This window comes from Crocodylus siamensis, chromosome 2 (assembly GCF_052110815.1).
Source record: "Crocodylus siamensis isolate JL-2025a chromosome 2, ASM5211081v1, whole genome shotgun sequence".
NCBI classification, from domain to species: domain Eukaryota; kingdom Metazoa; phylum Chordata; order Crocodylia; family Crocodylidae; genus Crocodylus; species Crocodylus siamensis.
The window spans coordinates 162,922,201-162,938,588 of record NC_143396.1 but is presented as its reverse complement, the minus strand read 5'-3'; the positions used below and the strand labels follow the sequence as shown (position 1 = coordinate 162,938,588).

Genomic DNA, 16,388 nt, shown 5'->3' with positions numbered 1-16,388 from the left:
TTCCCCTCTTGAAAGCACAGAGGCAGCAAGGGATCCTGGAGTCATTATTGACTCCAAGATGAACATGAGCTGCCAAAGCCAGACCACAGCCAGCAAGGTCAGCCATACCTTGTCATGCATCCAAAGGTGCATCTTAAGCCGGTCCAGAGAGGTGATACTCCCCCTCTATGAGACCTTGGTCAGGCCGCAGTTGGAGTACTGCATCCAGTACTGGGCGCCGCACTTCAAAAGGGATGTGGCCAGCCTGGAGAGGGTTCAGAGGAGGGCCACCCACTTGGTGAGAGGGCAGCAGGACAGGCCCTATGAGGAGAGACTGAGGGACCTGAACCTGTTTAGCCTCAGCAAGAGGAGGCTGAGGGGGCACCTGGTAGCTGCCTACAAACTCATCACGGGAGATCAACAACAAATAGGTAGAGCCCTTTTTTCTCCCCAACACCACCTGGGGTGACAAGGAACAATGGTAATAAGCTGATGGAGAATACATTTAGGTTAGAGATCAGAAGGCAATATTTTACAGTTAGGGTGGCCAAAATCTGGAACCTATTTCCCAGGGAAGTGGTCCTTGCCCCTACCTTGGGCAAATGCAAGAGGGGGTTGGATGATCACCCATCTGCGGTCTTGTGAACCCGGCATTCATTCCTGCCTGTGGCAGGGGGTCAGGCTCGATGATCTGTTCTGGTCCCTGCTGACCCTAGCTACTATGAAACTATGAAGAAATGGCTTGTACAAGCTTCTCATGTGTCTCTAGTGTCTGATGGATGGAGCAATATTCACAATGAGGGTGTCATTAACTTCTTAACAATGCCAAAACCAGTGTTTTTCTTATTCCAATGCACAAATGAGCATCACAACCACACAGCCTAGTACACTGCTGACCAGTTAAAAATATCTTGAATCACTTTGGTCCAAAGAAGGTCATTTTGGCTGTGACTAAAACCGCTATGAATATGAAAGGTACTTGGGCTTCACTGATAAACAAGTATCCAAGTGATGCATCAGACAGGATAGCACTTAATTGTATCCATACTGAGTAAGCCTTGTTGTACTCAACAGACAACCTCCATTAAATTTCTTAAAGCTTTTCAAACATGTAAGAAAACACATCAGTCAGCTGCTGAACAGCCAGGTATTGTCCTGCATAATCCACCCTGATGTTCTTCATGATGTTAATAATTTCACCACTTGAGCTTGTTACACAGTCCAATTCAAAAGATGGAAAATGATAAGTTCTACACTGCCAGATGCCTAGCATGAATTCCTGATCCTTAAAGAAACATATTTGCCAGAACACTGAACAAAGATCACTCAGAAAGCCAGAAGAGAAAAAAAAAAAAGACAAAAATATTATTTATCATGGAAAAGACCAAGTGATCCCTCCCACACACAGCGCTGCCTACATTCTTGACCCACATTTCCAAGACCATGACCTTTCTGATGACTAATCTGATTCAGTTTGCAGCCTTATGGTAGCTGTTGCAAATGTTAAACAATATAAAAACAAACAAGCAAGCAGTTCTGGCAGAGGCAGCAAATTATAAAGCAAGCAGCAGCCCATTCACTCATAAAAAAATGTGGAGTGCAATCCTAGCAGTTGAATCAAAACTCCATCAGAGTGGAAAGGCTTAGGTCTTCCTTTCAATCTAGCTACAGGGGCAGAAATTCTTTAAACACTTCCCTGCACTACTGCATGTACAGAACAAGACTAGTCAGTTTGGGGAATCATCCATTCAAAAGCCAGAAAGAAATACTGCAAAGCTGGTGACTGTGTATCACAATTTAAAGATGAGCAATGAAAACAGAAAATAAAGAGCTGGGTCAATATTCAAAAGAAAGGGAAGAGGGAGATACTGATGATGATGAAGCTGTAAGTAAAGCAGTTGATGCTGGTGATGATAACACAAAGCAAAATGCTTGAAGAGTTGGCCTGCTACCTACTTATTGTAACTGTACTTAAATGCAGATTTGTGTCTTTTGTAGTCCTATGTGCATTCTATTTCTGTTTCATTTCTTTGTATTTTATTTTGTACCTGTTGAGACTAATCCTGGAATTCTGGGATTAAAAAAAATGGGAATAAGAACTTCCCAATCTCAAATGTTGTTTACATTCACACTTATATTGTTAGTTATTAAATTCTAAAAAACACTGTAATGAACTAATTTCATCGTTTTACAATAAACTTTTTTTTGTAATTAGCATAAGTAACTAAGCTACTGAAGGTTCAAGTCTCTCCCTTTACTGCTCTAATAAAGTAATGCTTAAACACTTGAAAATTACTTAACAATATTTGACTGGTCAACTGATCAAATGTTTTTTGGGATTTTTTGGACTGGTCAAAGAACCAACCCTAGCAAAGGCAGAATAGCAAATGGGAATGAGGACATGCTTAGGGAAATACTACATCTGATGCGAAACACAACTTAGATTGCTAACTGTGACAAAGTAAGGGGGTCCAAATAATCTCTGTTCCACAATACTGAAAAAACAGGTTTTTCAACAAAACAGGATCTTCAACATTTTCAGCTCAAGTACAGCAGTTTATGACTGAAAAAGAGCAAATGTACTACCTATTCTTATAAAAAGGGCGGGGGGCGGCTGGCAGGAAAAAGTGATTCAGGGAATTACAGTTTGTTATCTCGACTTCAATAGTGCATAAGGTCTCAGAACAGATATTCAGAAAAGAACAGTCAAAGACATGGAAGTAAACAGAAAATGGGAAAATACAGTTTACCACCATCACCCCTTGCCCAGCAGTTCCCAAAGGGGTTGCAAGCACCATGTCTTGCTCTCCAACTCCTTCAGGAGCGGAGGGGCAAGACAAATATTATATCAGGTGGTGCTGGTCCATGGGGTTCATGGCAAGCCAGCATGTCGTCATGTCTGGCTCTGCAGTTCCCACTAGGCTTCCTCAACATGTGGCGCGGTAGGATGTAGCATTGTAGGGATCAGGGATCAAATTCCGTCACGCCATTATTTTAATGCCTGTCAGGAGCCTTAGAAACCATCCAAGAACCGCACTAGGGGACCTTGCTTTTCTGTTTAGGATCAAACCAATCACCGATTAGGGTCAGAAAGGAATTTTTCCTCAAGTCAGATGGGATTATTTGAGAGCAGGTGCCTCTCTCCGTAATACGAGGCATAGTCCTCTTCCAAGGATCTGTAGTTTCCCTGGATCTGGCTGAGCACATGGCAGCCAAAATATTTAGTTTCTGCCATTGCAGTAGCACTGAAAGTATAGCGACATCTTTAACTCTTTGCTTACAAAATGTGCTTTTGCTTTGTGGTTGTAGTGTGAGAGTTTAAAGTGAATGAACTTTTAGGACTCTATAATGTCAAACAGGTGCCTGAAAATGCAAAGGACTGGACTCAATGGCCTTAAGGGCCTCTTCCAGTCCTGTACTTGTATGTATATAAAAGCTATCTATTTTCCCTCAGTTGTGGATAGTTTGCATTCTAGACATCTTATTTAGCAGTATATATCTTCAGGAACTTTCATCTGATTTGTAAATATGCACCCAAAAATACTAACAGTTAGAAATGTTAGTTGTAGAAAACAGAAACTGAGTTTTTCCACTAACTTGGTAAGTATATGCAGTCCCAGAATTTATTGTTTCACTACTTACGTTTTACACTACAATTTTGATATTGTTATGGCCTCTGCGTCCACTCTTCACAGAATCTTACATAGGTATTTCTCGAATGAGTGTTACCGTATCATGGGGTCTAAACTGCAGCTCCGGTCCAAAACATTTGAAAACTACTATTCCAAAAATTTAAAGAATTCGCATTAGTTCAGTGATAAGATAACAGATTAATTTTAACAAATGCCAAATGCCATGCTGCAAAAGCATCTCAGTTATAATGGGCTCAATTTGCGGTTTCTTCTTAAGAGACGCACATGGGCTCAGAGACCTGCAGAGCACAACATAACTGGACATGCATATTATAGTGAGAGGGTTTTGCTGTTAACTGAAGTACTAACTACTAGCTGCTTCTAGGAGCAAAAACATAGATTAAATACATGAAGAGGCCATTCATGTTCACGTGAATTGGGGCACAAAAAAACAGCACTCACCTGACATTGAAGATATGTGAAAGAGATAACATTTTTCCTCAGACACACAAATTTGGATTAGGGCCACTTTTCCCACTTTTCCTTTAATGTATGATGGTGGCCATTCAACGTCAAATCCTATCACAGATCCGTCAGCTAAATTTATTCTGAAAAGAAAATAAATTTATTTAATTATTTTAAAAATTGAGTATTTTTGAACATAACAGCCACATACCTCACTTAAAAATGAGTGATTAAAATTATTGGTAGTACTACTTTCACTCCAAATAAAGGTAATGGGGAAGAGTAGTATAGGACTAGGATTCAGAGAGACCTACACAAATTGGAGGATTGGGCCAAAAGAAAATCCCATGAGGTTCAAATAGGGTAAGTGCAAAGTCCTGCACTTAGGATCAACTGGGAACCAACTGGCTAAGCAGCAGCAATGCAGAAAAGGTCCTGGGGGTTACAGTAGACAGTAAGCTTAACATGAGCCAGTAGTGTGCCCTTGTTGTGAAGAAGGCTAACGGCATACTGGGCTGCATTAGTAGAAGTGCTGGCAGCAGATCAAGGGAAGTGATTTTTCCCTTCTATATGGCACTCATGACTCCACATCTGGAGTACTGTGCCCAGAAAGGATGTCAACAAATTGAAGAGAACCCAAAAGAAGGCAACAAAAATGGTTAAAGGGCTGGAGCAAATGACTTATGAGAAGAGGTTCAGGGAACTGGGCTTATTTAGTATGGAGAAGAGAAGACCTAGGTGTGATTTAATAATAGCCTCCAATTACCTGAAAGGTAGTTCCAAAGAGGACGGAGCTAAACTGTTGTCAGCAGTGGCAGATGACAGAACAAGGTGCAGCAGTCTCAAGTTGCAGCAAGAGAAATTTAGGTTAGGAAAAAACTTTGATCAGGAGGGTGGCAAAGCACTGGAACAGGTGGCAGAATCTCTACCCTTAGAGGTTTTTAAGACCCAGCTAGACAAAACCTTGGCTGCGGTCATATAGTTGGGGATGGTCCTGCTTTGAGCACGGGATTAGACTAGATGAGGTCCCTCCCAACCCTAGTTTTCTATGATTCTATGCTGGACTGGCCCCATATGCCAGATCAGGGCAGTCCGGCATGTGCACTATGTACAGCAGCTGGATGCGTTTCAGACCACTGATATAAGCTATGTGTAAAGTCAGAGAGAATTCTGCTACTTGCTGAAGTGGTACTCAACTTTTCCAACATGCAGGCTGGATGAGCAAAGGGGAGCCAGCACATGGGTCAAATCTCACATGTGGGCTGAGGCTGTATGCTGCTGCAGGGCTGTGCACTGGGAACACCAGAGCCATGATAACTAACATTGCCATGGCTCCCCTCCACCAAATTTCTGAGCCTGTTGACATCCCCACAGGCCACATGACTCAGCTCCGCAGGTTGGACATGGCCCACAAGCCAGACTTTGAACACCACTTTGCTAAAAAAAAGACTTCAGTATAAGCCAACATTTTCTGTGGTAGACAACTGACCCAGTCTCCATATAAAAACTGCATAATCATTATGAACAGGCACTTTCAGAGACATAAACCCTTCTAATGGAGAGATAAAGGCACTTGAAGTAAATACACAGCTTTTACCTGATATCTTCTGAGAGAAAGGAACAATCGCTGGCATCATAGCTGTAGACAATGGAGCCATGGAACACTAAAAAAGGCAGGTCATCTTCCAGAAGACTCTTCTGAACATGAGACTTCTGTTTAACAACATTTAAAGGAGGCTCTGTTACAAGGCACATTAAGCCACACTGCAAATATGTCTGTTAGCACTACAATAGCTCAACATGCCTTAAAGCCTTTTCTTGGCCACCACAACAAATCTAGCATTAGTTGTTACTGCTAAATAGTTTTCTGAACAGTTGCAAGTCTGCTGTGTTAGTCTAAAGTTAGGCAGAAGGCAAGGCAGGGTGACACCTTATAAACTAATTTGTTCAGAAAGGAATAAGCATTTGTAGGCTACAGGCTACTTTGGCAGATGCTAAAGCTATCACCTTAGTCACTAACAACCCCCCTCCCCCAAAACAGAGGTTGACTTGCTATATCTATAGCATCTGATGAAGGAAGCAGGAGCCTAAAAAGGCACATTTCTTTCTGGACAAGTTAGTCCAAGTGGTCTTCAGGCCAGATTCAAAGGCTCCTTGGGCTGTAGGTTACTGATCTGCAAGTTGGTCTATAAGGTACTATAAGCTATGCCATATGATAAAGTAGGCTGTAGTCTACGAAAGCTCACGCCTCTCTGAATGAGTGAATCTATCAGGTGTCACCTTGACCTGCCTTCTGACTTACAAAGCTTCTCATAGGTAGAGCTGATTATACCCACTATTATAAGATTGTCTAACTGTTTTAGTAGCTTGTACTGCTAATAACCATGTGGACTAAATTCTGCATGCCGAGTATGTATTTTGGCTTTTTTTTTTTTTTTTTTGAGAATTTTGACCAAAATGAAACAGCTATTTCCGAAAAACAAGACTAACGGAAATATGTTTCTTTACCCATGTTATAAATTCTTGCAATTGTAGCCTTGGAAACACTCCGGCATTCCCATTCTTTAAAGAGCCCTGAACTGTATCAGAATGGTGCAAGGAAGGCCACCTAACTTTGAAATGCTTGACATCGTAACCGGAGTAATGGTCTTAATATACATGTGCATCAGTGAGGAGGTGGGGAGGCAGAAGGGGAGAGGGAGAGGGAAATTTACCTAGTTTATTAGAATAACATTTTTTAAATTTGTGCCGGACAGGTGCTCTGAATCTTAAAAGTAATAGACATTCTAGTTGATTTTTCATCTCTAATCCACTTTACTGGCTTAGTATTTCTATTTTGCTCCTGTTTAATTTGTAATGTGCCACATCAAAGATCTGGCTCAGGTTCTGTCTTTACTACAAAATGTTAATTGTTGAAGAGTGACTAAAGAAACTGATAATAAAAGAAAATGAGTGCCATTAATATAATGTTGAATATGACCTTAGCAACATTGAGTCAATTGATTTAATTTTATACAAATATAATTTTGCATGGCTGCAATGAAAATGAGCTTCAGTGCTTTGACAGCTAGCATAAAACATGGAAATAAGAAATAACTAGGTTTGAGAATAACACTGAATCTAAATCCACATTAGGAAAAGAAACTATAGCACCAATAACAAATAACATTTGTTGTGCAATTTGGATGCATTAAAAACTGTGCAGATGGCAGCAGGTTTAAATTTACATTTACTGGGTGCAGTCAGGCCATACCCCACCCCCCGCATCTGGATCGGGGCAGGGCCACACCCCTTTCCCACCCAGCATGGGCTGGGTTGGGGTCAAGCCATACTCCTTACCCCCATGATACCAGGCCATGCCCCCTTTCCTAGCTGTGCTGGTTTGGGAATAAGCCACACCCCCTGCCCTACAGGGCCAGTGGGGAGAGGGGCATGGCCCCTCCCCCCACAGGGCCAGGTTGTAGCTAGGCTGCCCCATGCCACTCTGAGTCACCAGATGGTGTTCAGCATGCAGAAAAGGCACTTAAGAGAGGACTTGACAGCAGTCTACAGATACTTGAAGGGCTGCCATAAAGAGTAAGAAAAGCACCTTTTCTCTCTTGCTCCAGAGAGGAGGATGCCGACCAATGGCTTGAAGTTACAGCAAAGTACATTTAGACTGGGTATCAGGAAAAAACTTCACTGTTACAATTTAATAAAGTGCAAGGAAAGTTGAACATATACAAATGTGATAAAAGCTAGATTTACCTTTTTTTTTTTTTTTTAATCTTTCACCCATCTTAAGAAACTGGACCAGAATGGAAAGTTTAATTTTCTGCCTCTACCACACAACTTCAACGGGATTCTGCTTTAGTTTCAAGCATGGCATAGAAGCACTTAAATACAAGGATTTTGTTCTTGTTGTTCAAATAATCATAAACAAGTTTTCAGCAGTTTTTATGAAACTCTCACATTCACTTAAGAACTCAAATCCATGGCTGAAACTACCTAACAGTTACAAACTAAAAGCAATCGTTGAAGAACAAAAAGAGAACGTATAAGCTATCTATTTACGAAACCCTTTCCCCATAAATCCTAGATAGATAAATTATAATTTGACTTCATATCTATTCATAAATGTTGAGAATAAAGTTAACAATAAAATGTTTTTGTCCCATTTAAGGGAAGGTTAAATCACGTTCAAAGTGGAAACTGTGCAACAATTTTAATAGTGGAATTTATTAGTACCAGTCTAAAAGTATTCAACTCTAGCAAGCTCAGTCAGTTAACATGATATATGGATTTGTGTTTAAGCCACCATAATGTGTGCATCTTGACTGCTAGCAATTAACTTTATTCTTATGCTATTCCGTTGTTAGTCACTGACAGAAAACCTGAAGGTTGAATTGTATTGTATTGTCAACTCGATATAAATTTCTCCCTTGACAGGTTTACTGAATGCAGGTAAGATGGATAATTGACCCATAATGTGCATAATTATTATTAATCTTAGAGGCAAGCTATAAATGTTTAAATAATTAATAATACAGCTTAGAGATTAACTTAAAATATCTATCATTTTATTTGGTTACATTACATAGCCTCAACCAACCAGACTTTCAAAACATGACATCATACCTTTTTGTCTTCCCAAGGATAGCCTTTCCTTTGTGAAGACATCCACTGTGGAAGTTTATGTTGCAGAGAACTCATTTTATTCATTCGCCTACATTTTTGTTACTGCTGTAAAACTGAAAAAAAAAGAAAAAAAGTTACAGTAAATAATCAGTATAGAAAGAATTATTACTGTATTGGAGGATTTCCCCCAGACCTAGAGGGACTTCATTTAAGATTATCAGCTAGGATCCAATCAATACATGGTACAGGGGGAAGGAAATTTACATGACCCAGGTACATGCAGTAACTCTTCAGAGTTCTTCCACCTGCTACATGTGAATAAGAATGCGTGGGAAGGGAATAGACGTATAATTCCTTCTGAGAAAGATAAGGTTCGGTTTAGCTTTTCGCACAACCTTACAAAAACAAACAATTTCCAGTTATCCAGACAATTCAGCTATGGTGTTAAAACATGAAATAATCTTTAGAAAATGTTTACTATATTTTTTTCTCATACAACACACACCTCCCTCCTCCCCCCCAAAATCAGTCCCCCCAAATTGAGGTGCGTGCATTAAGTGGAAAAGCTGATTTTCTTCCTGGGATAGAAGTACCCAGCTCCACAGTGCAGCAGCTGTGGTATTACTATTTAGGCAGCTAAGCAAGTTAATTGATTTAGTGACCCATTGTTCTTTACTTCAGAGGTATTACTGATAGTCTCTCCTTTTTAATAGTTTTGATGTTCTACTAATCAAGCTAACCTTTCTTAGGGTATTTTTCTGTCTGCTGGACATATCTGGTCTTTCTCCTCTTATTTCACAGCCCTGGAAACTCTTTAGCTAATCTCAAAATCACAGATCTATCCATGCAGACTAGTCTTAGGCAGGAGGTAGTGTTTGAGAAAACATGGTCTATTTAAGCTAGTGATACACAGTTGTGTTACTTGGCTACTTAGTTTACTCAGTTTAATCCATGTTTTGAAAGACATTCACTAAAACTCTCCCTGTAGTGGGGATAAGAAACTTTGCATTGGCCAGCTTGAGCTGTTATATCAGACTGCATGATGCAGCCCCCAGTCACTCCAAATTTCACTCATTTTTCTCTCCGTACCAAAGCAGATAGTCACAACAAAAATTATCAACAGCTGAACTCTGAAAGATCCTCAGTAGCCTCACCTATTAAAGTGCAATAGAAGGGCAAGTAAAAAAAAGGAGTGGCAGTCCAAAGGGATGCAATGAAGATGATTTTAAAATAAAGTGAGAACTTCTAAACGGGAAAAAGGAAGAGTCTAGAGAAGGAGCAGCCACAGTAAACTAGGGGAATGAGGAACCAAAGGAAGTGAAATGCCACTTCTTAATACTCACTATTCCCAAATCACTTTTGTAGGATTTTTCCACCAGCAGCAAACACACGGACCCCTCTTGAAAGCACTGTGCTGACCTTCCTATTTCATAGTTTCATAGTAGCTAAAGTCGGAAGGGACCTAGGTAGATCATCTAGTCCGACCCCCTGCCTTGGCAGGAAAGAGCACCGGGGTCAGATGACCCCGGCAAGGTGCTCATCTAACGTCCTTTTAAAAATCCCCAGGCTAGGAGCCTGCACCACTTCCCCTGGAAGCCGGTTCCAGGCCCTAGCCGCCCTGACTGTGAAGTAGCGCCTCCTAATATCTAATCTAAACTTACCCTCCGCCAGCTTGTGACCGTTATTCCTGGTCACTCCTGGGAGCGCACGGGGGAACAGGGACTCCCCCAATACCTGCTGATCCCCCCTGACCAGTTTGTAGCAGGCCACAAGGTCCCCCTTAACCTTCTCTTGTGGAGGCTAAACAGGTTCAGGTCCCATAGCCTCTCCTCATAAGGCCTGCCCTGCTGACCCCTGATCATACGAGTGGCCCTCCTCTGAACTCTTTCCGTATCGTCCACGTCCCTCTTGAAGTGTGGCGCCCAGAACTGGATGCAATACTCCAGCTGCGGCCTGACCAGTGCCGCATAGAGGGGGAGGATCACCTCCCTGGACCTGCTCGAGATGCATCTGTGGATGCATGACAGGGTACGGTTGGCCTTCTTGACTGCCTCCCCACACTGCCGGCCCATGAAACTCACACTGCCAGCTCATATTTGCAGGAGTGAGAGGTGCAAAGGCAGGTGAGTGCTCTCTCTTGGCTTCATATTTTAAAGCTGCCAACAATATACAACAGAAGTCTGTCTCTGCACCTTACCTTCTCTGTCCCTGTCCAAGAATCAAGGAGTCCTGATGTTATATAGGACTCTGATGTAGAAGGGAATGGTATGTGTGAAGTGTACCTGTAGAAAGGCAAGACTTGGGGAAGTTAGAGAACTAAATCTTTCTTCCCTGAGAGCCCTTGTGCATTCCATCTCAAAGACTAACGAGCAGCGCAGCCCAGGTGAACAGTGGGAGGATTTCTTAGGAAAACAGTCTGTAATACAATTCTCGCAAACTGAGCATAAGTAAGACAGTTAGCTCCAAGATCAGTGAATGGCAAAAGTATGTTCTGAACTCCAAATGGCTGTTTCAGAGGTCTCCACTACTGAGAAGGACCTAAGGCATGACACAGAAGCTGCAATTGTGCTAAAAGAATGCTCCTCAATACTGTTAGCACTGGTAGACACAAATCTCTTGATTTATATAGACTTTAATTCACTTTCAACCGACCTTTGTTGAAAGTGGGCCAGCTTTGGCCCACAATGCTTATCAGTATGGCTCCAGAACCCAGGGAGTTAATGCTGCTGTAGCTCACCGCTTTCCCTCCCCGACTTACCCACCACTAGCCACTAAGATCAGTGGCAAGGAAAAGAGGGTCTAGTGGCAGTATTAATCCCTGGATTCAAGAGCTGCCCCGATACAGCAGCTACAGCACCTGCAATAATTAATGCTGCTGCTGCTCACAGGTCAGCCGGCACGCAAGCAACCCCATGGTCCAGATCACACTGCCAGGGCCAAGTGAGTCTGATGTTCCTGATAAAGACTACCTCACTAGTTCAGGGGCAGGCCAAATGTGGCCTGCCAGGCCATTTTATCCAGCCTGCAAAGCCCCTAAAATGTAGAAAAATTATATTTATCTGTTCCTCACTCTCTGTCAAAGCTGACAGGAGCCAGGGGCAATAGGACCCAGGGAAAGCTAGAAGCACTCACTAACAAAGCCAGCCAGGTCCCACCACACCACCCCAAAGTCTATGTCTGCCACAGCTTTTATCAGCCTCCAGCATCAAGTAGCCCCCAGCTGCATTGCTGGACCACAGACCCTGCGGGTACCCCAAGGCCAGGAGGGGGAGGTGTGTGTGTTTGTCACTGCAATGAGAGAGGGAGGGAGAGCACACATGAGAGAGATAGAGAGAGAGCAGGAGGAGTGGGCAGCTTGGAGGGAGAGAGTATGGGGGGAGCCGGGGGGGAGAGGCTGTGTGTGTGTGTGTGTGTGTGTGTGTGTGTGTGTGTGTGTGTGTGTGTGTGTGTGTGTGTGTGTGTGTGTGTGTGTGTGTGTGTGTGCGCTCAAAGGGCAAATCCCAGACACCACCCCCCCACTATACACATGCGCCCAGATCCCCTCATACACCCCAGCCACCCTCCCCCACATACCCCATACCCATCCACACTCCACATATCCATACTGACATGTTCCATCACCCCACTCACACCCCCACATACCCACACACTAAAAGCCCCCCCACAAACATATACCCATGCCCCCCCTCCATAAATACAAGAGTAAGACTTCATGCTAAGCTATTGTGCAGACATCTCTGTGTACACTGCACAAACACATGTAAACTAGAAAATATTTTTTGAAATCAAATTAATGAATCTTGTAGATATTTGATTTTTAGAATATAATTTCGTACGTTTTTGGTTCTGAAATGGCAAAACCCCTTTCTGAAAGGAATATTTCTGAAGGCAAGGGGAGGGACTTCTGGTGGCAAAGGTTAGAGGTTAGGGGGTGGGACTTCTGGCCACAAGATGGCAACCAGGGGGAGGCACTTGTCAAGGAGCGGGGATACCCATGTGACTCTCGACAGCTTGCCAAAGCTCGGTCAGCAGCCCTCTGCCCAAAATAACTGGCCACCCCTGCACTAGTGACTTTCACATTCCAAAGGTTTAAAAGAATTAAAAGGACTCTTGTTTGAGGGGGTGGGAGGACAGTGTTTGGTTTATTTTAATCTACAATATATGAAAGTACTTCTCCTGTGAACAGGGCTGGGAAAGAACACAGGAAGGAACACATATTGGTTGCATACTGAGCATAAAGCAAGGCTGAAGTCTACACACTAGGGCTGCATGAAGCTTCAGTCGCTGATTTAATTCGGAGGAGATTTGGCCCAATCTCAGCCGAATCTCCAAATCTGAATGGAATCAGGAGACTCATTAATCTCTCTGAATCAAATCTGAGAGGAATCTATTCTAGGCCTTGGGGGCTCAGACAGTAAAGCAGTTTTTACTTATGCCCAGCCTAAAATGGCCTTGAAGGAGTTTGTCGCCATTGGAGCTTGTCATCCCTTGGGGTGCTCTGGTGAATAGGCGTGCCCCCAGATCCTGGTGCAAATGCCTTATGTACTTATAGGCTGCCACCAAGTCAACCAGTTAGGCTCTGGAGTGGCAAGAAACGTGCAGGTGAAAACCCACTGCACCCCCGCTCTCCCAAAGACCCCCCAATCAGCCACGGAAACCCTGCCAAACCCCAGCACAGCTGGAGGCAAGGTGGGAGGGGGTTAACCCCTGAGTGAGTGGGAGGAGGCGGCTGAGTGGAGCCAGGCCTGGTCAAGCCCCACCCAGGCCCCTACTTCACGCAGCCCCCCAGGGAGCCACGCAACCGGAGCCACACAAACAGGCTGCGCAAACAAGCGCGCTTGTCTGCTGGCACATGAGTTAGCACGGAGTTGGCGCAGGAGGGCCTGAGACCCTGCTTGCGAATCCCCCAGGGTAGATAGTCCCAGCCGTAGCCAGCCTACCAGAGGCATAACGCGGATGGGAACGCGCCACACCCCAAGGGTCCCCTCGGGCTCTGTGGCCCTCCCCCCACAGCACCTCACAGATGGCCACCCAGACGGAGCCCGTGGTTCCGGGATCCATACAGATGGAGGCCCCGGCTCTCAGCTGCGGGGGCTGCCTGTTGCTTTTTCAGGATCTGGGGCCCGGGAGAATGGCCACCTCCCCTTGTGGGGTCTGCTCCCTACTGGGGTCTCTGGCATGCCAACTGGAGGAGCCCCAGGCCACATTAGGGACTGTGAGCAGGAGATCAACTCCTACTGCCAGGCCCTTCTCCCCTGGGAGTCGGAGGGTAGACTACAGTCTCCCTCCAGGACAAAGGAGGACTCCAGGACCTCCTGCTCTGTCCAGTCAGGGGCATGGACCAAGGTGGTTAAGGGCCCTAAGGCCTGCCACACCAAGGCCTCTGCCCCGCCACAGCTTAGCAACAGGTACGCACCTCTTGCTCCTCCAGCAGAGCCTACTGAGTTGCGAGCTTCCACAGGCAACACAGGCTCACAAGTGCAGCTACCACCTCCACTCTCCCCAAGACAAAAGGCAAGGTGTTTGTTGTGGGAGACTCCATCCTGAGGGGGACTGAGGTGGCAATCTGCCGCACCGACCCCTTAGCCCAGGAAGTCTGCTGCTTCCCACGGGCACGCATCCGGGACATTGTGGAGAATATCCCAAAGCTCCTCCAGCCCACAGACCACTATCCTATTCTCCTTATTCATGTGGGCACCAATCACACGGCTCGGAGCACTCCCAGCTGGGTCATGAGGTCCTATAGGGATTTGGGAGCGGGGCTAAAGGGTCTGGGGGCACAGGTGGTATTCTAGTCGATCCTCCCAGTCTCAGGGTATGGGCTGAGGAGGGAGAGGAGGAACCACGTAGTCAACCAAAGACTGGGCGCTGGTGTCATCGGGAAGGCTTTGGCTTCCATGACCACAGCCCGCTCTTTGGCAAGAGAGGCAGCGAGCTGCTGGGAAGAGATGGCCTCCACCTCTCTCCCCTGGGGAGGAGGCTCTTCTCAGCCAGACTGGCTGACCTGCTCCACCGGGCTTTAACCTAAGCCTGTTGGGGGTTGGGGGGACTACTGCCACTGCTGACCTGTTGAGCAACCCTTGCAAAGCCAGCAGGCCAAGGCACTTAAGGGAGCCCACCCCTGCCCCAGCCCTGGTACAATCTGTGGGCAAGGCAAGAGCCCCCAAGGGGACACTTGCCTGCCTGTACACAAATACCGGGAGCTTGGGGAACAAGCAGGAGAAGCTCATCCTCCTGCTCAATGCAAATAATTATGATGTCAAAGGGATAACGGAGACCTGCTGGGACTCCACCCATGACTGGACCACGGATATTGATGGCTATACCCTATACAGGAGAGATCATGTAGATAAAAGGGGTGGGGGTATAGCTCTCTCTCTTAAGGAAAGCTACACGTCCCTGCAAGCTGATGTTGACAACCAGGGTGGACAACTGGAGACCCTCTGGGTTAAAATCCGTGGGGAACAGGGCACAGGGGACACAATGGTGGGAGTCTACTACACACCTCCCACTCAAAGTCCTGAGCTTGACCAGGAGTTCACCCGGGAACTGGCTGAAGCTGCATGCTCCAGGACCATGGTTGTCAAGGGAGACTTCAATTACCCGGACATCTCGTGGGAAGATCACTCAGCAAAATCCGAGCAGTCGCAAAGCTCTCTCTCATGCATGGATGACCTCTACCTGACTCAACAAGTCTATGAGCCACCAAGAAGCAAAGCACTGCTCGACCTGGTACTGGCTACAGGGGATGACCTAATTGGCGACCTAGAGATCGATGGGAAGCTGGGTGACAGCGACCACGAGCTGATCACCTTCACCATCCGCCGTAAAGCTGGCAAGTCAGTCAGCAACATGGAATTCCTTGACTTTAGGAAAGCCAACTTTGACCAGCTCAGGAGGCTGGTCAGCGAGGCCCTAAGGGACCATGACCCCAGGGAGAGGGGAGTTCAAGAAGAATGGTTGCTCCTCAAGGGAGCCATCCTCAATGAACAAGCTAAGTCTATTCCATCTTGGAAGAAAGGCAGCAAGAGGGCACAGCAGCCTCCCTGGCTCTCCAGGGACCTAGCAGACCTCCTGAGGCTAAAAAGAAAGGCCTACAAAGGATGGAGGATGGGATTCACCTCCAAGGAGGATTATTCTGCACTGGTCCGGTCCTGCAGGGACCAAACCAGGAAAGCCAAGGCTGCAACTGAACTCCAACTAGCTTCAAGCATCAAGGACAACAAAAAGTCCTTTTTCAGATATGTGGGGAGCCAGAGGAAAAGCAAGGGCAACACTGGACCCCTGCTGAACCAGATGGGGCAACAGACACCCAGGAAAAAGCCAACCTATGAAACGGAGACTTTGCGTCAGTCTTTCATCAGTCCCCTGGGATGCCCATGCCCGCTACAGAACAGGGAGGTCTGGGTGAGGGAGATCCTCTACCCTCCGTTAATGCTGACCTCATGAAGAAACATCTTGAGAAGCTGGATACCTCCAAGTCAGCCGGCCCCGACCATCTACAACCCAGGGTACTCAAGGAGCTGGCGAGCATCATAGCCCAGCCCCTGGCACGGATCTTTGAAAACGCCTGGCGATCTGGTGCAGTGCCCGAAGACTGAAAGAAGGCCAATGTGGTGCCTATCTTCAAGAAAGGGAGGAGAGTGGATCCAGCTAACTATAAGCCCAGTCTGACTTCTATCCCAGGGAAGATCT

General features: G+C 45.5%; 1 protein-coding gene across 4 annotated transcripts in view; it reads right to left on the bottom strand.

Moving 5' to 3' along the window:
• Positions 1-16,388, bottom strand: part of WRN (WRN RecQ like helicase) — a 171,964-nt gene that overhangs the window by 139,933 nt on the left and 15,643 nt on the right. For all 4 annotated transcript variants that reach the window (XM_090031993.1, XM_090031989.1, XM_090031990.1 and 1 more), the window contains 3 exons: positions 8,694-8,806; positions 5,674-5,789; positions 4,074-4,219 (listed from right to left, as the gene is read on the bottom strand). In XM_090031993.1, coding sequence (XP_089888119.1) covers positions 4,074-4,219; positions 5,674-5,789; positions 8,694-8,777 — 346 coding nt within the window. In that variant the 5' untranslated portion in view covers positions 8,778-8,806. The remainder of the gene's footprint in view (positions 1-4,073; positions 4,220-5,673; positions 5,790-8,693; positions 8,807-16,388) is intronic.